The 27,490-nt window shown below is 45.6% G+C and overlaps 2 protein-coding genes across 2 annotated transcripts in view; one reads left to right on the top strand and one right to left on the bottom strand.

Moving 5' to 3' along the window:
* The window catches only part of LOC309555861 (fucolectin-like), a gene marked incomplete at its 5' end in the record, with an annotated part of 554,318 nt that overhangs the window by 122,079 nt on the left and 404,749 nt on the right, over positions 1-27,490 (top strand). The gene's annotated exons all lie outside the window — the stretch shown is intronic.
* Positions 26,337-27,490, bottom strand: part of LOC309555554 (fucolectin-6-like) — a gene marked incomplete at both ends in the record, with an annotated part of 58,890 nt that continues 57,736 nt past the window's right edge. Inside the window, one exon of the mRNA XM_082257618.1 lies at positions 26,337-26,481. Coding sequence (XP_082113744.1) covers positions 26,337-26,481 — 145 coding nt within the window. The remainder of the gene's footprint in view (positions 26,482-27,490) is intronic.

Raw genomic sequence — 27,490 nt, 5'->3', positions numbered from 1 at the left:
GAACAGGAGGCAAACTAAAGCGCCCTGCAATCCTCGGTGGTGGAAGGACATGTGCCAAATTGCTATCCGCCTCAGGCCCATCCGCCACTGCATTTACCCAGTGTGCCGTTAGGGAGATATAACGCCCCTGACCGTGCTTACTGGTCCACGTATCCGTAGTTAGGTGGACCTTGGCACAGATGGCGTTGCGCAGTGCACACCTGATTTTTTCCCCCACTTGGTTGTGGAGGGAAGGGATGGCTTGCCTGGAAAAGTAGTGGCGGCTGGGCACGACGTACTGTGGGACAGCCACCGACATAAGCTTTTTAAAACTGGGCGTCTCCACCAGACGGAATGACAGCATTTCAAAGGCCAATAATTGTGAAATGCTGGCATTCAGGGCCAGGGATCGCGGGTGGGTAGGGGGGCACTTCCTCTTCCTCTCAAGTGTTTGGGAGATGGAAAGCTGAACGCTTCCACGGGACATTGTGGAGATGGTTGTTGGTGACCCAGGTGGTGGTGTTGCTGACAGATCGTCTGTTTGCGGGGTGGCAGGTGCCGGTATGACTACAGAGGTGGCTGGAGCGGCCGAGACTGCAGCAGAAGAGGAAGCAGGATGAGCCAGAGACGTTTCTTGGTTTTGAAGGTGTGTACTCCACTGCAGCTTGTGCTTTGCACTTAGATGCCTGATCATGCAGGTTGTGCTCAGGTTGAGAAGGTTTATGCCTCGCTTCAGGCTCTGATTGCACAGGGTGCAAACCACTCGTGTCCTGTCATCAGCACATTTTCTAAAGAACTTCCACGCTAGAGAACTCTTTTGAGCTGACTTTGGTGCACTCGTTCCCTTGCTGCGTTGGGCAGTAGCAGGCGTAGTGTCTAGGGCACGGCCGCTCCGCTTCTGCACCCTGCTCCCTCTTCTGCTGTGCTGGTGGCTCTGTGCGACCACCGCCTCTTCCTCCAAACTACTCAGGTCACCTGCATGACCTTCATTCCATGTGGGGTCGAGGACCTCATCGTCCTCCACATCATCTTCCAGCCAGTCTTCACCCCTGCCCTCCCTGTCGGTCTCCACAATGCTGAACGCCGCAGCAGTTGGCACCTGCGTTTCGTCATCATCGGAGACGTGCTGTGATGGTCCTTCCATGTACTCATCTTGAGAAATAAGTGGTTGGGCATCGCTGCACTCAATCTCTTCCACTTCTGGGGCAGGGCTAGGTGGATGGCCCTGGGAAACCCTGCTGACAGGTCAAAAAGAATAAGAGACTGCTCTATGGCTTGGGGCTCAGACTGCTTGCCTGATTTGCAAGGGGGTGAGGTGAAAGACGGTTGGACATTGGCTGCAGGTGCCAACTCTGACCTTTCTGCAGTAGACTGGGTGGGAGACAATGTGAAGGAACTGGAGGCACTGTCAGCAGCAAACCAATCTACTATCGCCTCTGTGTTCTGGCCTCATCACTTCTAGAGGCGTATGATGCCCTACCAAATACTGATGCAGGTTCTGTCGCCTACTCACACTTGAGGAAGGTGTTTCACTTGTGCGTGTAGCTGGCACAGATCGACCACGTCCTCTCCTTGCAACAGGAGCTCTAGCAGCAGCACCACCACGACCCAGGCCACGGCCCCTATTTGACGCTCTCCTCATATTTCTGAAATTTAAGATCTTGCCCTAGAAAGGTCTTTATTGAATAGCGGAACAAAAGAACAACAGTATCGCACGGGTGTATCTCACAGTCAAATATGCAAACTATGCCGCAATTTAATGTTTTTTACACCAAAAGGGTGTGTATTGAATAGCGGAATAGGATAAAAAACTGTGTATCTCACACGTACAAACACAGACTAGGCCCGATTAAATTTTTTCCTACCCTAAAGGGAGGATGAGGAAGAGGATTATGGAACAGGCAGCACCCTCAAATCTTCAGAAGTATGAGATGAACCCCAAAAACTTGGAAAGGTGGATCTCACACGTACCGACACAGACTATTCCGCAATTTAATTGAGCCACAAAGGTTTTTATTGAATAGCGGAATAGGAAATATGATCAAAAAAAAGTGTATGTTTTTCACACGTACAGAAGCACACTAGGCCCCAATTACTATTGTTTGTACACCTAAAAGGATGGATGAGGAAGAGGAGGAGGAGGAGTATAGAACAGGCAGCACCCTCAAAGCTTCTGAAGTATGAGATGAACCCCAAAAACTTGGAAAGGTGGATCTCACACGTACCGACACAGACTATTCCGCAATTTAATTGAGCCCCAAAGGTTTTTATTGAATAGCGGAATAGGAAATATGATCAAAAAAAAGTGTATGTTTTTCACACGTACAGAAGCACACTAGGCCCCAATTACTATTGTTTGTACACCTAAAAGGATGGATGAGGAAGAGGAGGAGGAGGAGTATAGAACAGGCAGCACCCTCAAAGCTTCAGAAGTATGAGATGAACCCCAAAAACCTTGGAAAGGTGGATCTCACACGTACCGACACAGACTATTCCGCAATTTAATTGAGCCCCAAAGGTTTTTATTGAATAGCGGAATAGGAAATATGATCAAAAAAAGTGTATGTTTTTCACACGTACAGAAGCACACTAGGCCCCAATTACTATTGTTTGTACACCTAAAAGGATGGATGAGGAGGAGGAGGAGGAGTATAGAACAGGCAGCACCCTCAAAGCTTCAGAAGTATGAGATTGTGTTCACTGTATCCCACAAAGATTGTGTTCACTGTACCCCACAAAGATTGTGTTCACTGTACCCCACAAAGGTTTTGTTCACTGCACCCCACAAAGATTGTGTTCACTGTACCCCACAAAGGTTTTGTTCACTGCACCCCACAAAGATTGTGTTCACTGTACCCCACAAAGATTGTGTTCACTGCACCCCAAAAGGATTGTCTTCTCTGCACCCCACAAAGATTGTGTTCACTGTACCCCGCAAAGGTTTTGTTCACTGCACCCCACAAAGATTGTGTTCACTGTACCCCACAAAGGTTTTGTTCACTGCACCCCACAAAGATTGTGTTCACTGTACCCCACAAAGGTTTTGTTCACTGCACCCCACAAAGATTGTGTTCACTGTACCCCACAAAGGTTGTGTTCACTGCACCCCACAAAGATTGTGTTCACTGCACCCCACAAAGATTGTGTTCACTGTACCCCACAAAGGTTTTGTTCACTGCACCCCACAAAGGTTTTGTTCACTGCACCCCACAAAGATTGTGTTCACTGTACCCCACAAAGATTGTGTTCACTGCACTCCAAAAGGATTGTCTTCACTGCACCCCACAAAGATTGTGTTCACTGTACCCCACAAAGGTTTTGTTCACTGCACCCCACAAAGATTGTGTTCACTGTACCCCCCAAAGATTTTGTTCACTGCAACCCACAAGCATTGTCTTCACTGCACCCCACAAGGATTGTCTTCACTGCACCCCACAAAGATTGTGTTCACTGTACCCCACAAAGATTGTGTTCACTGCACTCCAAAAGGATTGTCTTCACTGCACCCCACAAAGATTGTGTTCACTGCACCCCACAAAGATTGTGTTCACTGCATCCCACAAAGATTGTGTTCACTGTACCCCCCAAAGATTTTGTTCACTGCACCCCACAAGGATTGTCTTCACTGCACCCCACAAGGATTGTCTTCACTGCACCCCACAAAGATTGTGTTCACTGTACCCCACAAAGATTTTGTTCACTGCACCCCACAAAGATTGTGTTCACTGTACCCCACAAAGATTTTTTTCACTGCACTCCAAAAGGATTGTCTTCACTGCACCCCACAAAGATTGTGTTCACTGTACCCCACAAAGGTTTTGTTCACTGCACCCCACAAAGATTGTGTTCACTGTACCCCACAAAGATTGTGTTCACTGCACTCCAAAAGGATTGTCTTCACTGCACCCCACAAAGATTGTGTTCACTGTACCCCACAAAGGTTTTGTTCACTGCACCCCACAAAGATTGTGTTCACTGTACCCCACAAAGGTTTTGTTCACTGCACCCCACAAAGATTGTGTTCACTGTACCCCCCAAAGATTTTGTTCACTGCACCCCACAAGGATTGTCTTCACTGCACCCCACAAAGATTGTGTTCACTGTACCCCACAAAGATTTTGTTCACTGCACCCCACAAAGATTGTGTTCACTGTACCCCACAAAGATTTTGTTCACTGCACTCCAAAAGGATTGTCTTCACTGCACCCCACAAAGATTGTGTTCACTGTACCCCACAAAGGTTTTGTTCACTGCACCCCACAAAGATTGTGTTCACTGTACCCCACAAAGGTTTTGTTCACTGCACCCCACAAAGATTGTGTTCACTGTACCCCACAAAGATTGTGTTCACTGTACCCCACAAAGGTTTTGTTCACTGCACCCCACAAAGATTGTGTTCACTGTACCCCACAAAGGTTGTGTTCACTGCACCCCACAAAGGTTTTGTTCACTGCACCCCACAAAGATTGTGTTCACTGTACCCCACAAAGAATTTGTTTACTGCACTCCAAAAGGATTGTCTTCACTGCACCCCACAAAGATTGTGTTCACTGTACCCCACAAAGGTTTTGTTCACTGCACCCCACAAAGATTGTGTTCACTGTACCCCACAAAGATTGTGTTCACTGTACCCCACAAAGGTTTTGTTCACTGCACCCCACAAAGATTGTGTTCACTGTACCCCACAAAGGTTGTGTTCACTGCACCCCACAAAGGTTTTTTTCACTGCACCCCACAAAGATTGTGTTCACTGCACCCCACAAAGATTGTGTTCACTGTACCCCACAAAGGTTTTGTTCACTGCACCCCACAAAGATTGTGTTCACTGTACCCCACAAAGATTGTGTTCACTGCACTCCAAAAGGATTGTCTTCACTGCACCCCACAAAGATTGTGTTCACTGTACCCCACAAAGGTTTTGTTCACTGCACCCCACAAAGATTGTGTTCACTGTACCCCACAAAGGTTTTGTTCACTGCACCCCACAAAGATTGTGTTCACTGTACCCCCCCAAAGATTTTGTTCACTGCACCCCACAAGGATTTTCTTCACTGCACCCCACAAGGATTGTCTTCACTGCACCCCACAAAGATTGTGTTCACTGTACCCCACAAAGATTTTGTTCACTGCACCCCACAAAGATTGTGTTCACTGTACCCCACAAAGATTTTGTTCACTGCACTCCAAAAGGATTGTCTTCACTGCACCCCACAAAGATTGTGTTCACTGTACCCCACAAAGGTTTTGTTCACTGCACCCCACAAAGATTGTGTTCACTGTACCCCACAAAGGTTTTGTTCACTGCACCCCACAAAGATTGTGTTCACTGTACCCCACAAAGATTGTGTTCACTGTACCCCACAAAGGTTTTGTTCACTGCACCCCACAAAGATTGTGTTCACTGTACCCCACAAAGGTTGTGTTCACTGCACCCCACAAAGGTTTTGTTCACTGCACCCCACAAAGATTGTGTTCACTGCACCCCACAAAGATTGTGTTCAATGTACCCCACAAAGGTTTTGTTCACTGCACCCCACAAAGACTGTGTTCACTGTACCCCACAAAGATTGTGTTCACTGCACTCCAAAAGGATTGTCTTCACTGCACCCCACAAAGATTGTGTTCACTGTACCCCACAAAGGTTTTGTTCACTGCACCCCACAAAGATTGTGTTCACTGTACCCCACAAAGGTTTTGTTCACTGCACCCCACAAAGATTGTGTTCACTGTACCTTCCAAAGATTTTGTTCACTGCACCCCACAAGGATTGTCTTCACTGCACCCCACAAGGATTGTCTTCACTGCACCCCACAAAGATTGTGTTCACTGCACCCCACAAAGATTTTGTTCACTGCACCCCACAAAGATTGTGTTCACTGTACCCCCCCAAAGATTTTGTTCACTGCACCCCACAAGGATTGTCTTCTCTGCACCCCACAAAGATTGTGTTCACTGTACCCCCCAAAGATTTTGTTCACTGCACCCCACAAGGATTGTCTTCACTGCACGGATTGTGTTCACTGCACCCCAAAAAGATTGTGTTCACTGCAGCCCACACACAGAAAAATGGATGTGGATCACTGACACCTGCCTATCTCCTATCCCACACCACACAGCAATATCGATTGTAGTTTGTAGAACACACTTTCCCTAAAATTCAGCAGACTCTGTCCCTAACAGGATTGAGAAGAGATCGTAGATCAGGAGAACTAAGTGCAGACCCCACCCCACACAGCAATATGGATTGTAGTTTGTAGAACACACTGACCCTATAATTCAGCAGACTCTATCCCTAAAATGCCTACAACTCGCCCTGCCTAAACACTCCGACCTGTCCCTCAATTCTATCCGGACACAAATGTTTTTTTCCTGCCTATCTTTCCCTAATCAGCAGCCAGCACGTTGATGTGTGCTCTGTCCCTGATCTAAGCAGCATAATGACGCCGCTGCGGCTGCCTCGAACTTATAAAGACTTGGTCACATGCTTCAGACGGCCAATCACAGCTACTGAGACATTTGCAGGCATGGCTGGGATGGCTTAAGGCACACCAGTTAAACGATTGTTGATTGGCTGTTGAAAGCCCGCCATGAAAAGAGCGCCAAAGCATGCAAAACCCGGAAATAAAACGACCGAACATGGATTTTTACCCGAATATACAGTAAAGTGTCCGTGTTCGTGTTCGGGTAACAAAAATCCAATTATTCGGTACGAACACGAATAATACAGTCCGTGTTCGCTCAACACTAGTCCTTATACAATTTAAAGGAAGATGGGGGTACCCCTCAACCATCTCCAGCAATTATCCAAGATTTCCTACAATCCCTCACACTACCAAGCCTCAATGCTGAAGCTTTAGCTGACTTAAATTCCCCACTTCAATTAGCAGAAATTCAGGTGGTAATTAGATCCCTCCCAGCGGGCAAGGCTCCGGGACCTGATGGGTTCACCGCAGAATACTACAAATTATTTAGCGATCTGCTGTCTCCATATCTCTTGAAGGTATTTCACAAGGCCACCACATCCGCATCCTTTCCATCTGAGATGCTAGAGTCTACGGTTATAACACTTCCTAAGCCAGGAAAAGATCCAGATAAAGCGCAGAACTTCAGGCCCATTTCTCTTTTGAATGTGGATCTTAAGGTCTATGCAAAAATCCTGGCTAACCGTATCTCCAAATGTTTGCCTACACTGATAAACCCTGATCAGGTTGGTTTTGTAATGGGTCGCCAAGCCACAGATGCCACTAGGAGACTAATAGATCTTGTACACTATGCTGAATCCTCGGATGGGCCCACAGTGTTTCTGTCCCTTGACGCCGAAAAGGCATTTGACAGAATTCACTGGGGATACCTGCGCCAGGTTCTGCTAAAGCTGGGGTTCGGGGGAATGATCTTGGATGCGGTCATGGCACTTTATACCTCCCCATCTGCATATGTATTTACTGAGGGCATATTTTCAGACAAATTCCAAATAACAAACGGGACGAGACAGGGATGCCCGTTATCCCCTCTCATCTTTGTCATGTTGATGGAACCATTGGCCGAGAGTGTGAGAACCCACGCAGGGATCAGTGGGGTTAAAATTGGTAAGTCCTCACATGTCTATAGTGAAAAAACTATCAGCGCAAGACTAAGTGAAATTCAAATGTGTATAAAATGTGCTAGAATAAATCAATATATAAATCCGGCTGCATACACAAATTGTGTCCACACCTCACAACAAAAACATAAAAATCAAAAAACGTGCTGCGCCAGAAGTGCACAAAAATAATTAGTGATTACATGAATCAACAAGTGTTATCAACAAAATATGGTGTCCATCATATGTGCTCTGATGAAACATAAATGTTCATATAAAGTGCTCCAAAGTAATGATTAGTATATCCAGGTGATGACAGGACAGCCTCAATCCCTTGTGAATCAAGCAGGAACCACCAGTGTGTGAACTCCCTCCACCAGTAAGATTGGCCTCTCACCTTGATACCAGACCCAAACGTTCCAGCATGAGCATATCAGGGGATAAACAGACTATCACAGGTAACCTCTCCAGCCTTCACCTCCGGGGGTCGCCAGGACATAAAATAAAGATAAAGCAAAGATCTAGTGCTCTCTGAATGTAAATAATGAGCTTTTATTGAGCATAAAAGGGTAACTCACATTTGTTGGGCACTCAGCCGTGCCTGCTATTATGGCATTCAGTGTTGGAGAGTAGCACCCGAGCGATCGGCGTCAGGCACGCAGGCTCCGCCTCCCTATACGCGTTACGCCTGGAGCGTGGGCTCCGTTTGGCTTCTTCGGTAGGGGTGAAGTTTGCGTGTCCAGCCTCGCCTATTTACCAATGCTGCTAACGGTGGATTGGCCAGCGGTCACATGTCCTCCTCACTCTGAGCTATGCACAGGACACAGGAACCAAGCTCATTATTTACATTCAGAGAGCACTAGATCTTTGCTTTATCTTTATTTTATGTCCTGGCGACCCCCGGAGGTGAAGGCTGGAGAGGTTACCTGTGATAGTCTGTTTATCCCCTGATATGCTCATGCTGGCCCGTTTGGGTCTGGTATCAAGGTGAGAGGCCAATCTTACTGGTGGAGGGAGTTCACACACTGGTGGTTCCTGCTTGATTCACAAGGGATTGAGGCTGTCCTGTCATCACCTGGATATACTAATCATTACTTTGGAGCACTTTATATGAACATTTATGTTTCATCAGAGCACATATGATGGACACCATATTTTGTTGATAACACTTGTTGATTCATGTAATCACTAATTATTTTTGTGCACTTCTGGCGCAGCACGTTTTTTGATTTTTAAGTCCTCACATGTCATCTCGCTTTTTGCGGATGATGTTATTTTATCTTGCACGAACCCCCTTTCATCCCTCTCCCACATACAAGAAGTCCTGAATACTTTTCAATCGGTCTCATATTATAAAGTAAATGACTCCAAATCTAACATCATGGGTGTAGCTTTACCCCAACAAATGAGAACTAAAATCCAACAATCAGTCCCATATAAGTGGCAACCTGAGGCAATGGAATATCTTGGCATCAACTTGTCATGCCAGACTTCCAACCTCTATAAACTTAACTTGGCCCCACTCCTTACCTCAGTTCCTCAGGAACTCCTGAGACTTAGCCATTTCTACTTATCATGGTCTGGACGGAATGCAGCTTTCAAGATGTTGGTCCTACCCAAGATTTTGTACTTTTTCAGAGCTCTCCCTATTCGGGTCCCTGATTCCTTCTATAGGTCACTCCAGCGGTCTTTGGCCTCGTTCTTGTGGCAGGGCCGCAGACCCAGATGCGCACACACGATCCTTACAAAGAGTGCGCGGGCGGGAGGAATGGGGGTCCCGGATTTGAGAGACTACCATAAAGCAGCCATACTGTCGCAATCTAAACATTGGTTCCCTTCTGAAAATCCTCCTAGATGGTACTCTATAGAAAACGCTAAATTATCGCGAGGCACATTGATGGACTTAGTCCTTGGAGCCTCGCTGACTAAGCAACTTAATGACGGGGATCACCCTGTACTTAACGCCACACTCACTGCCTGGCAAAGTTTCTTGCCCGGGAAAGAATTGACGGACAAGCTAACTAAAATCTCCATTACCATACAGGCTCTTTCTGTCTTATCCAGGGATCTAAACTTGGAGCCTTGGCTCGACTGTGACTTAAAATATCTATCAGACCTATGTGAAGGTTCCGATTTACTTTCCTAAACGGATCTATGCAGGCGTTATCCTAGAATTCAGAAGGAATTTTTGACATACCTGAGAATTCAAAATATGCTGCCTACACCCATTTAAACCCATATAATGTTACCTGAACATATAGCAAAATTCTGCTTTTCGACGTTGTCGAATCGCGGAGGAATCAGCCTCTTCTATTCCAGTATGCAAGACAAACTAAAATTTGTTAAAGCCAGCCCACACCTGAAATGGGAAAGGGACCTAGATCAAACGTTCACGGAGGCTCAGTGGAGGTCTGCAGTCCAACTAAATTACTCCCTCACTAGCTGCTCCAATTTTAGAGAAGGAGCACAGAAAATACACTTGAGATGGTACAGAACACCTTACATAATGGCCAAATTTCACGCTAAATATTCCAACCTCTGTTGGAGAGGATGCGGCCAAATCGGCACCCTCCCCCATATCTTCTGGTCTTGCTTATCCCTAAGAAGCTTTTGGGCTTCGATTAACCGCTTAATTGCTGAAGTGACAGGTATTCTAAACAAGCTAAGAATAGAACAAGCTCTCTTGGGCATAGGGGTGGATTGGTATCCGCCCACGTGTAGAGTGGTAGTGCAACACATCTTGTATGCAGCAAGATTAGCCATAGCCCGTAAATGGAGAGATGCATCTCCCCCGTCCAGGAGAGAGGTGATACAACTAGTGAAAGAATCATACCAATACGAAAAAATCCTCAGCCAATACTTGCCCAATACCAAAAAATTTGAATCTAGATGGCTTACTTGGGAACTATTTATAAATCAGAGGACATAGAGCAAGGTATCTATATGGCTTGGCGACCGGTTGCGACGATGGCCGGCTCCCCTAGGGACATAAAAGGGCTCCCAGTTGGGTGTCCCGGGGGGAGTTGGTTACATGTCCACAACGGTGTTATGTGTAATATTTCTTATTCCCTGCTATCTTTTTGTTTCCCCCCCTCCCTTTTTCCTTTCCTTCCTTTTCTCTGGATACCTCCGTATCGGGAATCGTAATGATCACACTTCTCAAGTGTTTATTCATGTGAGTTGACTGTTTTAATTATGTGGGCGCTCGCCCGACCTGTAAAATAACACTGTTTCTTTGTGTATATTCTCATACTGTTCTACTGTTATACTTGTTTGAAAATCTAATAAAAAGATTTGAAAAAAAAAAAACATTTTCATGTTTTTGGTGCCTCAGCCATACCTTTTCAGAGAACAACCTTCAGCACAGAAGCATGGAGTACATATCTTTAAGGCTACATGCTTCTCCCTGAAGCATGAAGGTTGCAGTGTAGAAAAATAAGCTTCAGCACTGAAAAGGTTCAAAAAGCACCCTTTTCAGGGGTGGGTGAAGGGGGTAAGGAGAGAGACATAGGTGGGAGAGAAGAGGATGGGAGAGAGAGAAAGGTGTAAAAGAGTAGGGGGGGGTTTAATGGTTGAATATCCGTATGTCCGTTTTTCATCCCATTTTTTTGCGGATGAAAAACAGACATAATGCATGTCAATGGGATTGCAGATGTCAGCGGATGACCATCTGCTGACATCTGATTTGCGTCCTTTCCTATCAGTTCCGTTTTTTGGAACGGAAGAGAACTCTATTTTTCTTCCGTTTAAAAAAACGGAACGGACGCAAAAATGGAGGTCAGCGGTGTCATCCGCTGACATCCGCAATCCCATTGACATTATGGATGGGATGATAAACGATCATATGGACCGGATGACACAAGTGTCATCCGTGTCCGTGAAAAAAAAAAAAAGTGCCAAAGTGGATCAAAATACGATCCGCCCTGTCGGGATTATTGGGGATTAAATAATAGGTAATTAACTAATAGAATAAAAATGATTTTAAAAGCCATGTATATTTCATATTATGCATATAAGATTCTGAATGGTGCAGCTTCCATCTTGTTCAGGGTGAAAGAAAGTTCATATATGTACTTGTTAAACAAAATGTCTCTTACAAGCTTACAAGACAGAATAGAATTTGAACAGAGGTCTTTGTATCTATGTAATCGTAAATAAGGTAATACATTGACATCTCATCAGATAACGGACAATTAGCGAGACACCATACTAGTCTAGCTTGTAATCTTATCTGTATATAACAATAGACAATGGCTCAATGTTCTTCATCAGACATTTAAAATATAAATGTTAAAGATACATTATTATATGTGTGAAGATATTAGCCGTAATTATGTCATTATATTATGTAAGGCATATACATATATATTTAGGAATGTTATATCACATTTTGGGTTTATATTCTTACAGTAGTAATCTTACTTAGAATTATTATTAAGTGTAAGAACATATGTATCTCGTCACTAATTACCTCATTTCAGAGAAGTTTGTGTCTAAGTGTTCAGAGGTATCATAAATTCTTACAAACCAGACGAGATGTCTGACAACATGTGGCATGGTCAAATAATTAATGGATCTTCACTAGCTAAGAGGTCAAAGATCATCTGATAAGAATAGTGGTAATTATTTTATAACTACAAAATTTAATGAACGGTACGATACTGCCCTCTATAGACGAAATACCAAATGCAGTTTTGGGATAGTTGAGATATGTCCCATATAGAAATATTATATTGTATTAAAAATATAATTATTGAAATGGCATTTCTTGCCAAGGTGAATGATGGAGATACAGATGGACATTTATGTATGTACTGAGAGTATGGACAAAGTTTTATGTTGTGTTTTATGATTAATCGTCAATATAGAGGAATCATCCTTTAATTTTATTATCATACATTGGGTTAATTATCAGAAGAGGTGTGTCTATGATCTCACCAGTTTAGGTATAGAATATCTCGACCAATGGGGATAATGTTTCATCCCTCTGGGTTTAACTTATGGTAATTTTTATAGCCCTTTGGGGCTGGTCAGCAGCAGGAGCAACCCCCTCCACTGGCCCACCTCCAGAAACCGAGTGCTGAGTCTCTACAATGTGTCTCTTTAACCACTTGCCGACCGCCGCAAGTACATATACTGCGGCGGTCAGCCCCTCACAGGCAAAGTGACGTATATATACGTCACTAGCCTGTGAGGCTCTGGGGAGCGAGCACGCACCGCCGAGGCACGCTCCCACGCGGTCACGGACCCCCCCCGCGCGTGTGACCGGCGGACCCGATGTCCGCCGGTCACTCGGCGATCGTCGGTGCAGAGGGAGAAAGGCAGGCGGCTGATGTAAACAAGCCGCCTGTCATTCTCCCCTGTGTAGGAATAGTGATTATACGGTTCTACTATGTAGGACCGTTGATCACTGTTCCTACACCTCAAGCCACAGCCAATCACAGTTAGAAGCATGCCCCTAGGGACACACACCACCCCTCCCTCTCAAAAAAGTTAACCCCTTTACTGCCAGTGTAATTTTACAGTAACAGTGCATATGTATAGCACTGATTACTGTAGAAATGTCACTGGTAACCCCAAAAGTGTCAAAAATGTCAGTTAAGGGTCTGATCTGTCCGCTGCAATGTCGCAGTACCGCAAAAAAAATTGCAGATCGCCGCCATTACGCGTTAAAAAAACAACAAAAATCTTTCCCTTTGTTAGTAAACGCGATAACTTTTGCGCAAACCATTCAAAATACTTGATTGCTTTTTGCGATTTTTTTACCAAACATATGTAGCATAAAACAAATTGGCGGAAAATGTTAAAACATTTTGATTTTTACATTTTTTTGGGGGGGGGCAATTTCATATAAAAAAATGTGAAAAATATTGTTATTTTTGCAAAATTAACGCTCTTTTTTTGTTTATAGCGCATGATCAAAAAATCGCACAGGTGATCAAATACCACCAAAAGAAAGCCCTATTTGTGGGGAAAAAAAAGGATGTCAAATTTGTTTAGGTACAGTGTCGCACGACCGCGCAATTGTCCGTTAAAGTCACGCAGTGCCGAATCGCAAAATAGGCCCTGGTCAGGAGGGGGGTAAAATCTTCCGGGGCTTAAGTGGATAAATATATAGATAGCGAGAGGGAGAGAGAACTCAATCTACATTTAGTTTTGGATAGGAAGAGACCATGTATCCTGGGTAGCAATTGAACACAAAACATACCATTGTTACAAATGTTTGTTTCTCTTAACCTATTGAGGTTTACATAGCAAGCCTTTTACATTGGTTTTGTGGAACAGCTTCCTAGGAGCTGGGCCTACTCCCTTTGACCACATCTGATTAATCAAACCATGAGATCAATAGGAAACTCTTATCCTGTGTGGATCGAATTGGACAGCATTCCCAATGTCAACTTGTTGTGCAAGGAACTTACACCTGGCCAAACATTTTTTTTGGGATTAAGCATTTGAGTGTAACCATGTAGACCAGCAATCTATCATGTTTGAGCAAGAATGTTGTGAAAACAGGGCAAATATGTTCCAGTGCCTAGTTTTTGATGTATTGGTTTTGTCAATCCTTTGTTTCAGCATTTCACCTCCAGGTAATGATCTTGTCTCTTTTTTTTCCCCAGGGATCCCTGACGCCACCATACCTTTTTTAATCGAGGTGCTGAGGTGGGCCAATGGGAGGATCAAGGAGTTGGAGAGGGAACTTGGGGTTGGTCCTGCTGCTACCCAGCCCCATATTTTACATTTTTTTTAATAATTACGTTTTTCAGTGTGTTATTTTTCTATGTTTTTATTATTTTAAAATAAAATATTTTTGTTAATAAAGTTAATAGTTTGTGTGTTTTTCTGGGGCGGAATGGTGAGATTGGTCCTGGGCAAGTGTGGTTTGGAAGGAGGGCTTGGATAAGTGGGTTTGGAACATGTGTTGTGAGGAAGCTGGTGGAGGGTCCTGCTGTGTAGGGGAAGAGGTGGAGATATTAGGGGTGTTTAGAAGGGTTTAGAAGGTTTAGAACAGGGAACTGTGGCCCTCCAGCTGTTGCAGAACTACAAGTCCCATGATGCATAGCAAGACACTGACAGCCACAAGCATGACACCCAGAGGCAGAGGCCCGATGGGAGTTGTAGTTTTGAAACAACTGGAGGGCCACAGTTTGCATATCCCTGGTTTAGAAGGTTTAGAAGACATTGTAATGTCTTAAGTAGTGTTGAGCGAACACGGACTGTATTATTCGTGTTCGTACCGAATAATTGGATTTTTTGTACCCGAACACGGACACGGACACTTTACTGTATGTTCGGGTAAAAATCCGTGTTCGGTCGTTTTATTTCCGGGTTTTGCATGCTTTGGCGCTCTTTTCATGGCGGGCTTTCAACAGCCAATCAACAATCGTTTAACTGGTGTGCCTTAAGCCATCCCAGCCATGCCTGCAAATGTCTCAGTAGCTGTGATTGGCCGTCTGAAGCATGTGACCAAGTCTTTATAAGTTCCAGGCAGCCGCAGCGTCTTCATTCTGCTGCTTAGATCAGGGACAGAGCACACATCAACGTGCTGGCTGCTGATTAGGGAAAGACAGGCAGGAAAAAACCATTTGTGTCCGGAAAGAATTGAGGGACAGGTCGGAGTGTTTAGGCAGGGCGAGTTGTAGGCATTTTAGGGATAGAGTCTGCTGAATTATAGGGTCAGTGTCTTCTACAAAGTACAATCGATATTGCTGTGTGGGGGGTGGGGTGACTCTGCACTAAATCCTGATCTACGATCTCTTCTCAATCCTGTTAGGGAGAGGCTGCTGCTGCTGAATTTTAGGGAAAGTGTGTTCTACAAACTACAATCGATATTGCTGTGTGGTGTGGGATAGGAGATAGGCAGGTGTCAGTGATCCACATCCATTTTTCTGTGTGTGAGCTGCAGTGAACACAATCTTTTTGGGCTGCAGTGAACACAAACTTTTTGGGGTGCAGTGAACAACGTCCTTTTTGGGGTGCAGTGAACAAAATCTTTTTGGGGTGCAGTGAACAAAATCCTTTTTGGGGTGCAGTGAACAACATCCTTTTTGGGGTGCAGTGAACACAATCTTTTTGGGGTGCAGTGAACAAAATCCTTTGTAGGGTGCAGTGAACACAATCTTTGTGGGGTGCAGTGAACACAATATTTTTGGGGTGCAGTGAACAACATCCTTTTTGGGGTGCAGTGAACAAAATCCTTTTTGGGGTGCAGTGAACACAATCTTCTTGGGGTGCAGTGAACAAAATCATTTGTGGGGTGCAGTGAACACAATCTTTGTGGGGTGCAGTGAACACAATCTTTTTGGGGTGCAGTGAACAAAATCCTTTTTGGGGTGCAGTGAACACAATCTTTGTGGGGTGCAGTGAACACAATCTTTTTGGGGTGGAGTGAACAAAATCCTTTTTGGGGTGCAGTGAACAACATCCTTTTTGGGGTGCAGTGAACAAAATCCTTTTTGGGGTGCAGTGAACACAATCTTTTTGGGGTGCAGTGAACAAAATCCTTTGTGGGGTGCAGTGAACACAATCTTTGTGGGGTGCAGTGAACACAATCTTTTTGGGGTGCAGTGAACAAAATCCTTTTTGGGGTGCAGTGAACAACATCCTTTTTGGGGTGCAGTGAACACAATCTTTTTGGGGTGCAGTGAACAAAATCCTTTGTGGGGTGCAGTGAACACAATCTTTGTGGGGTGCAGTGAACACAATCTTTTTGGGGTGCAGTGAACAAAATCCTTTTTGGGGTGCAGTGAACAACATCCTTTTTGGGGTGCAGTGAACACAATCCTTTGTGGGGTGCAGTGAACAAAATCCTTTGTGGGGTACAGTGAACACAATCTTTGTGGGGTACAGTGAACAGAATCTTTGTGGGGTGCAGTGAACACAATCTTTGGGGGGTACAGTGAACACAATCTTTTTGGGGTGCAGTGAACAAAATCCTTTGTGGGGTGCAGTGAACACAATCTTTGGGGGGTACAGTGAACACAATCTTTTTGGGGTGCAGTGAACAAAATCCTTTGTGGGGTGCAGTGAACACAATCTTTGTGGGGTGCAGTGAACACAATCTTTTTGGGGTGCAGTGAACAAAATCCTTTTTGGGGTGCAGTGAACAACATCCTTTTTGGGGTGCAGTGAACACAATCTTTTTGGGGTGCAGTGAACAAAATCCTTTTAGGGTGCAATGAACACAATCTTTGTGGGGTGCAGTGAACAAAATCCTTTTTGAGGTGCAGTGAACACAATCTTTGTGGGGTGCAGTGAACACAATCTTTGTGGGGTACAGTGAACACAATCTCATACTTCTGAACATTTGAGGGTGCTGCCTGTTCCATACTCCTCCTCCTACTGCTCAACCATCCTTTTAGGGGTACAAACAATAGTAATTGGGGCCTAGTGTGGTGGTGTACGTGTGAGATACATACACTTTCTTTTTGATCATATTTTTTATTCCGCTATTCAATTAAAACCTTTGAGGGTCAATTAAATTGCGTGATAGTCTGTGTCGGTACGTGTGAGATCCACCTTTCCAAGTTTTTGGGGTTCATCTCATACTTCTGAAGATTTGAGGGTGCTGCCTGTTCCATACTCCTCCTCCTACTGCTCAACCATCCTTTTAGGGGTACATACAATAGTAATTGGGGCCTAGTGTGGTGGTGTACGTGTGAGATACATACACTTTCTTTTTGATCATATTTTCTATTCCGCTATTCAATTAAAACCTTTGGGGATCAATTAAATTGCGTGATAGTCTGTGTCGGTACGTGTGAGATCCACCTTTCCAAGTTTTTGGGGTTCATCTCATACTTCTGAAGATTTGAGGCTGCTGCCTGTTCCATACTCCTCCTCCTACTGCTCAACCATCCTTTTAGGGGTACAAACAATAGTAATTGGGGCCTAGTGTGGTGGTGTACGTGTGAGATACATACACTTTCTTTTTGATCATATTTTCTATTCCGCTATTCAATTAAATCCTTTGGGGATCAATTAAATTGCGTGATAGTCTGTGTCGGTACGTGTGAGATCCACCTTTCCAAGTTTTTGGGGTTCATCTCATACTTCTGAAGATTTGAGGGTGCTGCCTGTTCCATATTCCTGCTCCTACTGCTCAACCATCCTTTTAGGGGTACAAACAATAGTAATTGGGGCCTAGTGTGGTTGTGTACGTGCGAGATACATACACTTTTTTTGATCATATTTCCTATTCCGCTATTCAATAAAAACCTTTGAGGATCAATTGAATTGCGGGATAGTCTGTGTCGGTACGTGTGAGATCCACCTTTCCAAGTTTTTGAGGTTCATCTCATACTTCTGAAGATTTGAGGGTGCTGTCTCTTCCATACTCCTCCTACTCCTCATCCATCCTTTTAGGGGTAGAAACAATAGTAATTGGGGCCTAGTGTGGTTTTGTACGTGCGAGATACATACACTTTTTTGGATCATATTTCCTATTCCGCTATTCAATAAAAACCTTTCTAGGGCAAGATCTTAAATTACAGAAATATGAGGAGACCGTCAAATAAGGGCCGTGGCCTGGGTCGTGGTGCTGCTGGTAGAGCTCCTGTTGCAAGGAGAGGACGTGGTCGATCTGTGCCAGCTACACGCACAAGTGAAACACCTTCCTCAAGTGTGAGTAGGCGACAGAACCTGCATCAGTATTTGGTAGGGCATCATACGCCCCTAGAAGTGATAAGGCCAGAACAAGTGGAGGCGATAGTAGATTGGTTTGCTGCTGACAGTGCCTCCAGTTCCTTCACATTGTCTCCCACCCAGTCTACTGCAGAAAGGTCACAGTTGGCACCTGCAGCCGATGTCCAACCGTCTTTCACCTCACCCCCTTGCAAATCAAGCAAGCAGTCTGAGCCCCAAGCCATACAGCAGTCTCTTCTTCTTTTTGATGACTCTGTCAGCAGGGTTTCCCAGGGCCATCCACCTAGCCCTGCCCCAGAAGTGGAAGAGATTGAGTGCAGCGATGCCCAACCACTTATTTCTCAAGATGAGTACATGCAAGGATCATCGCAGCACGTCTCCGATGATGACGAAACGATGGTGCCAACTGCTGCGGCATTCAGCATTGTGGAGACCGACAAGGAGGGCAGGGGTGAAGACTGGGTGGAAGATGATGTGGAGGACGATGAGGTCCTCGACCCCACATGGAATGAACGTCATGCAGGTGACCTGAGTAGTTTGGAGGAAGAGGCGGTGGTCGCACAGAGCCACCAGCACAGCAGAAGAGGGAGCAGGGTGCAGAAGCGGAGAGGCCGTGCCCTAGACACTACGCCCGCTACTGCCCAACGCAGCAAGGGAACGAGCGCACCAAAGTCAGCTCAAAGGAGTTCTCTAGCGTGGAAGTTCTTTAGAAAATGTGCTGATGACAGGACACGAGTGGTTTGCACCCTGTGCAATCAGAGCTTGAAGCAAGGCATAAACCTTCTCAACCTGAGCACAACCTGCATGATCAGGCATCTAAGTGCAAAGCACGAGCTGCAGTGGAGTACACACCTTCAAAACCAAGAAACGTCTCTGGCTCATCCTGCTTCCTCTTCTGCTGCAGTCTCGGCCGCTCCAGCCACATCTGTAGTGATACCGGCACCTGCCACCCCGCAAACAGACGATCTGTCAGCAACACCACCACCTGGGTCACCAACAACCATCTCCACAATGTCCCGTGGAAGCGTTCAGCTTTCCATCTCCCAAACACTTGAGAGGAAGAGGAAGTACCCCCCTACCCACCCGCGATCCCTGGCCCTGAATGCCAGCATTTCAAAATTATTGGCCTTTGAAATGCTGTCATTCCGTCTGGTGGAGACGCACAGTTTTAAAAACCTTATGTCGGTGGCTGTCCCACAGTACGTCGTGCCCAGCCGCCACTACTTTTCCAGGCAAGCCATCCCTTCCCTGCACAACCAAGTGGGGGAAAAAATCAGGTGTGCACTGCGCAACGCCATCTGTGCCAAGGTCCACCTAACTACCGATACGTGGACCAGTAAGCACGGTCAGGGGCGTTATATCTCCCTAACGGCACACTGGGTAAATGCAGTGGCGGATGGGCCTGAGGCGGATAGCAATTTGGCGCATGTCCTTCCACCACAGAGGATTGCAGGGCGCTTCAGTTTGCCTCCTGTTCCTAACTCCTCCTACTCCGCTTCCTCATCCTCTACCGCCTCCTCATCCGGACAGCGTAACACCTTCACCACCAACTTCAGCACGGCCAGGGGTAAACGACAGCAGGCAGTTTTACAACTTGCCTGTTTGGGGGACAAACCACACACCGCGCAGGAGTTGTGGAGGAGCATGGAACAGCAGACAAATGAGTGGTTGCTGCCAGCGAGCCTCAAGCCCGGCCTGGGCGAAATCTCATAGCAGCTCTGGGCCTAGCCGGTTTGACGCACATCCCTTGCCTGGCGCATGTGCTGAATTTGGTGGTGCAGAGGTTCCTTAAAAACTACCCCGATATGTCAGAGCTGCTGCAGAAAGTGCGGGCCGTCTGTGCGCACTTTCGGCGTTCTCACCCTGCTGCTGCTCGCCTGGCAGCGCTGCAGCGTAACTTCGGCCTTCCCACTCACCGCCTCATATGTGACGTGCCCACAAGGTGGAACTCCACCTTGCACATGCTGGAAAGACTGTGCGAGCAGCAGCAGGCCATAGTGGAGTTTCAGCTGCAGCACGCACGCGTGAGTCACTCTGCGGAACAGCACCACTTCACCACCAATAACTGTGCCTCCATGCGAGACCTGTGTGCCTTGTTGCGCTGTTTTGAGTACTTCACCAACATGGCCAGTGGCAATGACGCCGTTCTCAGCTTAACTATCCCACTTCTATGCCTCCTTGAAAAAACAATTCGGGCGATGATGGAAGAGGATGTGGCACAGGATGAGGAGGAGGAGGAGGATGAAGAGGTAACATTTCCAAGGCTTTCAGGGCAGTCATTCGCAAGGGGCTCCGAGGGTGGGTTCCTGCACACACAAACGCCAGGGACACATTTGTCCAGCAGGGGCACAGTTCTGGAGGATGAGGAGGATGAGGAGGAGGAGGAGCTGGAGGAGGAGATGGAACCATGTTCACAGCAGGGTGGCACCCAGGCCAGCTCATGGCCATCACTGGTGCGTGGCTGGGGGGATACAGAGGACACGGACGATACACCTCCCACAGAGGACAGCCTTTCGTTGCCTCTGGGCAGCCTGGCACACATGAGCGATTACATGCTGCAGTGTCTCCACAACGACCGCCGAGTTGCCCACATTCTAACTTGTGCTGATTACTGGGTGGCCACGCTGCTGGATCCCCGTTACAAGGACAACGTACCGTCCTTAATTCACTCACTGGAGCGCGATCGCAAGATGCGCGAGTACAAGCGCACGCTGGTAGACGCCATGCTGCTGGCATTCCCATCTGACAGCGGGGCCGCAGTGGAAGCACAAGGCAGAGGAGGAGGAGGTCGCCAACGCAACCAGGGCACCGCCAGCACCTCAGAAGGCAGGGTTAGCATGGCCGAAATGTGGAAAAGCTTTGTCAGCACGCCACAACAAACAGCAGCACCAGCAGCTCAGATGGAACGTCTTAGCAGGAGGCAGCATTTTACCAACATGGTGGAGCAGTATGTGTGCACACGCCTACATGTAGTGAATGAGGGGTCTGCTCCCTTCAACTTCTGGGTCTCCAAATTGGGCACATGGCCTGAGCTTGCCCTTTACGCCTTGGAGGTGCTGGCGTGCCCTGCAGCCAGTGTATTATCTGAACGGGTATTTAGCACGGCTGGGGGCGTTATAACAGACAAGCGCAGCCGCCTGTCCAGAGACAATGTGGACAAGCTCACGTTCATTAAAATGAACCAGGCATGGATCCCACGGGACTTTTCCGTACCTTATGCAGAATAGCAATGGATACCGACCTTACCCAGCCATTGTTCCATTTTTGCTCTTTCTCACTCTTTTGGGGTGTACCCTCATTTAAAATTTGTGAAAAGAAGCAGTGTTGGCTACCTCGTCCTCCTCCTCAGGGCCAGATTAACGTAGGGGCTATTGGAGCTGCAGCTCCAGGCCCCTACCTTTTATATAGGCCCCGGGTTGGCCATATTCACTGTTACCGCTCTTCTGTCACTTGTAAACACAGAAGTCTGGCTTCTATGCTCGCTTCCCCAGGCAGCACCCTCAGAACCTCCCCACATAGCGCGAAGGCCGGACAAGGAGGGACAGTTGCCGATGCATGGATGTGTTTATGGGCTTCAGAGACAGCATCCCATGTTGAATTAGGCATGCATGGCTGCACCCTTCCTCCTCTGGGTGCATGGCAAGGCACGGCCCTTAAGGCCCTTCAAAATCCTCAGCACCAAGCCCATGATGCTCTTAATACGGCCCTGGTCCTCCTCCACCGCCGCTTCCACCTACACCGCCCATAGGTGTGCGCAGTCTATTGCATTAAGGTGTGCACCCCAAAGTTGAAATACACATGCATGTGTTTGCCAGCAGGGAGAGTAATGTATCGGGGCCATGTACCTGTAGGCAAAGAGAAATAGAGCAGAGCAGGTCCAAGGGAGATCTTTCCCATCTCCTCACTGGCAATGCTATGTGCCCTAGGTGATTAGGGTGTGCCCAGGCACACCCGGCACACCCTGTGCGCATGCCTATGTCACCGCCACATCCACCACCACCTCAACCTCCCTCCTACTCCATATGGGCCTCGTCCTTCAGAGATGAAGAAGAACATTGTTTTATTTTTCTGTTTTTTTGTTGTTTAAGTTCTTTCCCTATCCACATTTGTTTGCAGAGCACTTGCCATGCTCTTAATTACGTTTTGCTGCCATTTGCAGCACTCTAGCCCTTTCCTTTGGTGTTTTAGAGCCATTTTAGTGCCTTAAAGTTTGGGTCCCCATTGACTTCAATGGGGTTCGGTGTCCGGGAAAAGTTCGGTAAAAGTCCGGGACACGGACCCAGACTTTTTTTTAAAGTTCGGCCGAACCCGTCGAACACGGACATCTAGGTGTCCGCTCAACCCTAGTCTTAAGGAATGCAGCTCAAAATAAGTCTGACCATGCCCATACGCTAGAAACTGGTCTTATGCCATCTTTGCAATGCATAGTTGGCTAGGCTTTGCCCCCCCCCCCCCCCAAAAAAAAGGATCTTATTGAAACTTCATCCAAGTGATGGCATGGTTGTGATTCAAACTCATTGCCTGGGTGCTGTTGGGTAATTCGCAAAGCAGTAAACCACTATGCAGCTATCTAGTACAGCTATCTGGGGAAAAGAAAGGAGTCCCATGACACCAAATTGAACATATTTCAATAGAACGCTTCATTCTCTTCAAATATAAATGAGAAAGTTTGTATTTATTTATATATATATATATACACATATATATATATATATATATATATATATATATATATATATATATAAATATATATATATTTTGTGACAGGAAGTTAGGTAAATCTGTGGGTGTTGTCACAGACGGGAGATACATTTCTGCCTTGTTTAGACAATTCACCAATTACTATTAGGTGTCGGCTGCGAGAGGTAGCCAGAAAGGTTTAGGACGTTGAAAAAGCTTCAGCTATTCAGAATGAGGCAATTAAGGCCTCTATAAGTTATCCAGAGCAGTGGTTCTCAATTCCGGTCCTCGGGACCCACTAACAGGCCAGATTTTAAGTATTACCTTGGGGGATGCAGACTAGAATACCACAATCACTGAGCAGCAAATGAGATCACCTGTGATGTAATTTAGTTATCTTGCAAACCTGGCCTGTTGGTGGGTCCCGACTCCCGAGGACCGGAGTTGAGAACCACTGATCCAGAGGATGACTACTGATTGCTGCATCCTGAGGCTTTTTGCGTTAAGGAGAGCAGTGAGCTGAGAGAGACTTCTGAAGGTGAGGTGGTGTTGACTTTTTCTGTGCGAAAAGAAAAGAAATAGACTATTGGTTTTCTGCTGTATGACCAGCAGTGTCTGCCCAGCAGTAGGTTGGGACAGACTCCATAGGTAGGTTCCTGTGTTGTGAAGGTAGACGCCCCAAGTGGCCAGGGTTTATTTTATGTTTGTTTGATTTATGCTGTTTGGATGCTTGCACTTGTTTCCAGCTAATTGGAAGAATAAACCATAGACCGTTGTTTTCAACCACTCCTCGGCTGTCTCTCTGTGTAACGAACCCACCCAAGGGGTCACCCACACCCGCTACCGAGCCAACCCCTTATAATATATATAAATAAGGAAAATTAAACTCTAACATCAATGCTAAGAATAGAATTAGCTACAAAACAAGCCCCATCTCATAATGTTTGTGAATTAAGCAACAATGCCATATTGGAGAAGAGTATATATCCTCTTGATGTACAGTATGTTCATTCAGGAATCATAGAAGTAACGGATATGCCAAGTATGATTGTGCTGAACACAATAGTTTAATGGTTAGCTCTCCTACCTATGATCTCTCTCACCATGGGTTCAAGTCCCAAAGATGCCATCACCTACTTTAGTTTGAAACTGCAGGATATAGTTAAAAAGGTGAAGCTGTAATTAACACCACCATCACCACATCAATTTCAGGTGAGCAGAATACCATCAATCTATACATTTGCAAAAATCAGACAGTATTGAAAACGTTTTACTGTGCAGTGTGTTAAGAGGCACTCATAACAGCTTGCTCAATAGTGTAGTGGTTAGCAGTCCGAACTATGCACCCTGCAACCATGGCTTTAAATCCCCAGTAAGATCACATACTGACATTTTTTCAATCAGCTGTGAATGCTGTCACTTGGCGAACACATTTGAACGCCACCACTTCACAGGCATGTCCAAACATCCCAGCTGCGTGTACTTATCACTAATTTTACCACCATTTAACAATCTGTAAACATAAAAAAACACACACCCAATACAATGATGGCCAGACTAGAACCCATAACATATCAGTGAGTGTGTATGTGCAAATACCACTACACCACAGTGCTGAGTGCAATTCATGACTGTAAGTTTAAAATGAAACTCCTAATTGTAAAAGCCAATAATGCCGCTCTAATCGGAATTCACTATTGAATTTAACGATCACAAATTCGCTGGGGCGTTATGTTAATTTAACGCGATGAGAAAAAATAGAACTGGAGCAATGCAATTCTTTCAACTTAGTGAGTTACTCCCCCGTGACACTTTTTGGGAACCAGTGACATTATTATAGTGATCAGTGCTAATAATATGCACTGTCACTGAACTAATGACACTGGCAGAGAGGGGAATAACAGGGGCGATCAAAGGGTTAAATGTGTGCTTGCTAACTGTGTGGGGAAGGTGCTTTTATTGTGGGAAGGCAGAGATCTGTGTTCCTGCTTTGTAGGAACACAAGATCACAGCCTTCCCTTGTCACAGATCGCCATTCTGCTTGTCTCCCTGATATGACATTGAGTCCGCCGGACCCGCTGATTGGCTCCTGCTGTGTCCAATCACAGCAGGAGCGGGTCGGTGGTGGCACGCGTGTGCATCCCAGACTCGGGAGTGCAGAATCATGTAAAGGTATGTGTGTTACCGCTGTAAATGTACATGGAGCGGTCGGCAACAGGTAAAAGTGGAAGAAAAGCCTAAGTTTAACTATTCCTAAAAATGTCCCCTTACCCCATCTATCTTGCCTAACCTGTATAAAAATAGGTTTGTACCTATTTTCTTTTACACTTCAGTCCGGTCACATGATCCTGCAGCTCCAGTTCGACAGTGGCTAGGAATTCTAGAAGTAGTGACATTAACCATAGGCTTTCATAGCACAGATGTTGTCAGCACGTCTTCCTCTTCCCTGCAGCAGTCACTCACTGATACAGGAGAGCAGGAGCTGTGGGATCATGTGGCAGGATCGAAGCAAATTAAAAATAGGTACAGTAAGTACACACATCTTTTTTATACAGGTAAGGCAGGGAAAGATAGGAAGAGAGGACAGGGACATTTTGAAAAAGGATTTGCTCAACTTTAATAACAGACCCATTAACATTGACTTAATCAAATATTTCTCTTAACAAGATCAAATACAATAGACCTGAAAGAAAAAATACATAAAAAATAATAGGATGGATGACACTGAAAAAAATAAGAAAGTGTGAAAGAAACTTTATTGGCTTGAGTAAGCACCCAGGTAAGAAAACACAGGCTACTGTCTGATGGGGTCCTGAGGGCCACAGAATAACGCCCAAAAGGCCAAATGTGGCCCTCAGGCCCCAGTTTGGACATCAGAGTCTTAGACAATTATTACCAGAACAAGTTTAAATAATCCCCTCTATTACTAGAACAAGTTTAAAGAATCCCCTCTATTTCTGTTTTGATGACATCTTACATTTGAGGTTTCTTATCTCTTTCTGCTTATAGTCACCAGGACAAATATACAGTATAAGGCAAATTTCCCCAATAAGGACACAGACAGAAGTGGTTCCAACCTTCTACGCTCTATCCAAATCTAGATGACTTTAACTAAATGCTTTTCAACAAGAATCACACAACCTTTACCCAAGATTCACACATTTTTCTAATTGGATTCTACTGGAAAAATGGGTGAATCCTGGGTGAAAGCTGGGTGACACTTTGGTGAAAAACTTTTTTTTACACATTATTTGAAAATCAGATTCTTGATTCTTCAGATGTTGTGAAGAGTTTCTTAAAACAGGATTACAAGGTTATAGAGCAGAAAGCGTCCTCCTCTAGCTTGATAGGAAAGGACGTGTCTTCAAGATGGACATAAAATTTGATGATGAACTTTAGGACTCCTGTCATGGTCCTCTGAGGTTTACTAGAAACTAGCAGGAAGGCTTCTTCTGAGCTACATAGGGTCACCGTAGACCTCCACCTCACACATGTGCAGGAATTCATTGCGCCCCGGGATCACCACGCTGACGTATTGACCATACATCCCATTACAGCAGAAAATTGTTGTGGGATCAGTAACTTGGGTGACCTTACCGCACCTGTGGATAACAAACAAGGACCAACACAATGATACAGAAATTACTCTTGTTCACTTGGAGCTTTACTAAAGGGGTCCAAAATGTTCATTAATTTTATTATCATGCCTATAGGCCATTTAGGTTTTGGAAAAAATAGAAGAATTCCCAGATAGCAACCTCTACATCTTGCATTATTGCTAGGATGTGAAAATCATTGTTTTGTTTGTACATGGCTTTCATCATGTATGCCCATCATTAGAGAAGTGGGTGGATGTTGGACGGTCTAATGATGGGTATACAACACATTTTCTGGCGGAGATTTCTTCATCCACATCGATCAATGTGGATGAAGGAATCTGTGAGGTTCTCTTTTTTTCATTCAGCCCACAGGCTGCATGAAAAAAAAGAAAACCTACAATATATGCCGAACAAGGACCAGCAATGTACTGGTACGTTGCTGGACTTTGAGTGGTTATACCAGGATAATGCCTGCAGATTTAGGCATCATCTTGGTATCGTTTTTTACAGCCAGCGGTAGGCTTACATGTAAAAGTGATCCTAGCGGATAATTAACCACTAGACTGCTTTTACAAGCAGTGGGAGGGGACTCCCCCCCCCCTCCCTGCCGCGTTCCACAATTTTTCTTGGGCTCTCCTGTCCCACCGGGTAGAGTGCAGCCGGTGGTTCCATTATCTGATCATAGAGCCTTTTTTTACACAAAGTTGTCATTAAATGATATATTGCTCACGCATGCCATGGGTATATGTGAAATGACACCCCAAAATACATTCTACTGCTTCTCCTGAGTACAGGGATACCACATGTGTGAGACTTTTTGGAAGCCTAGCTGTGTACGGAACCCCGAAATCCAATCTCCACCTTCAGGTTTTCTAATGGCGTAAATTGCTTTTTTACTTCCTCACTACCTGTCACAGTTTCAGAGGCTCTGAAATTTCAAGATAGCACAAACCCCCCCCCCCCCCCAAATGACCCCATTTTGTAAAGTAGACACTCCAAGTTATTTGTTGAG

Source organism: Pelophylax lessonae (assembly GCF_965119305.1).
Source record: "Pelophylax lessonae genome assembly, chromosome: 5".
Classification (NCBI taxonomy): domain Eukaryota; kingdom Metazoa; phylum Chordata; class Amphibia; order Anura; family Ranidae; genus Pelophylax; species Pelophylax lessonae.
Note: the sequence above shows the minus strand (reverse complement) of the source record. Positions and strands in the feature narration are given on the sequence as shown.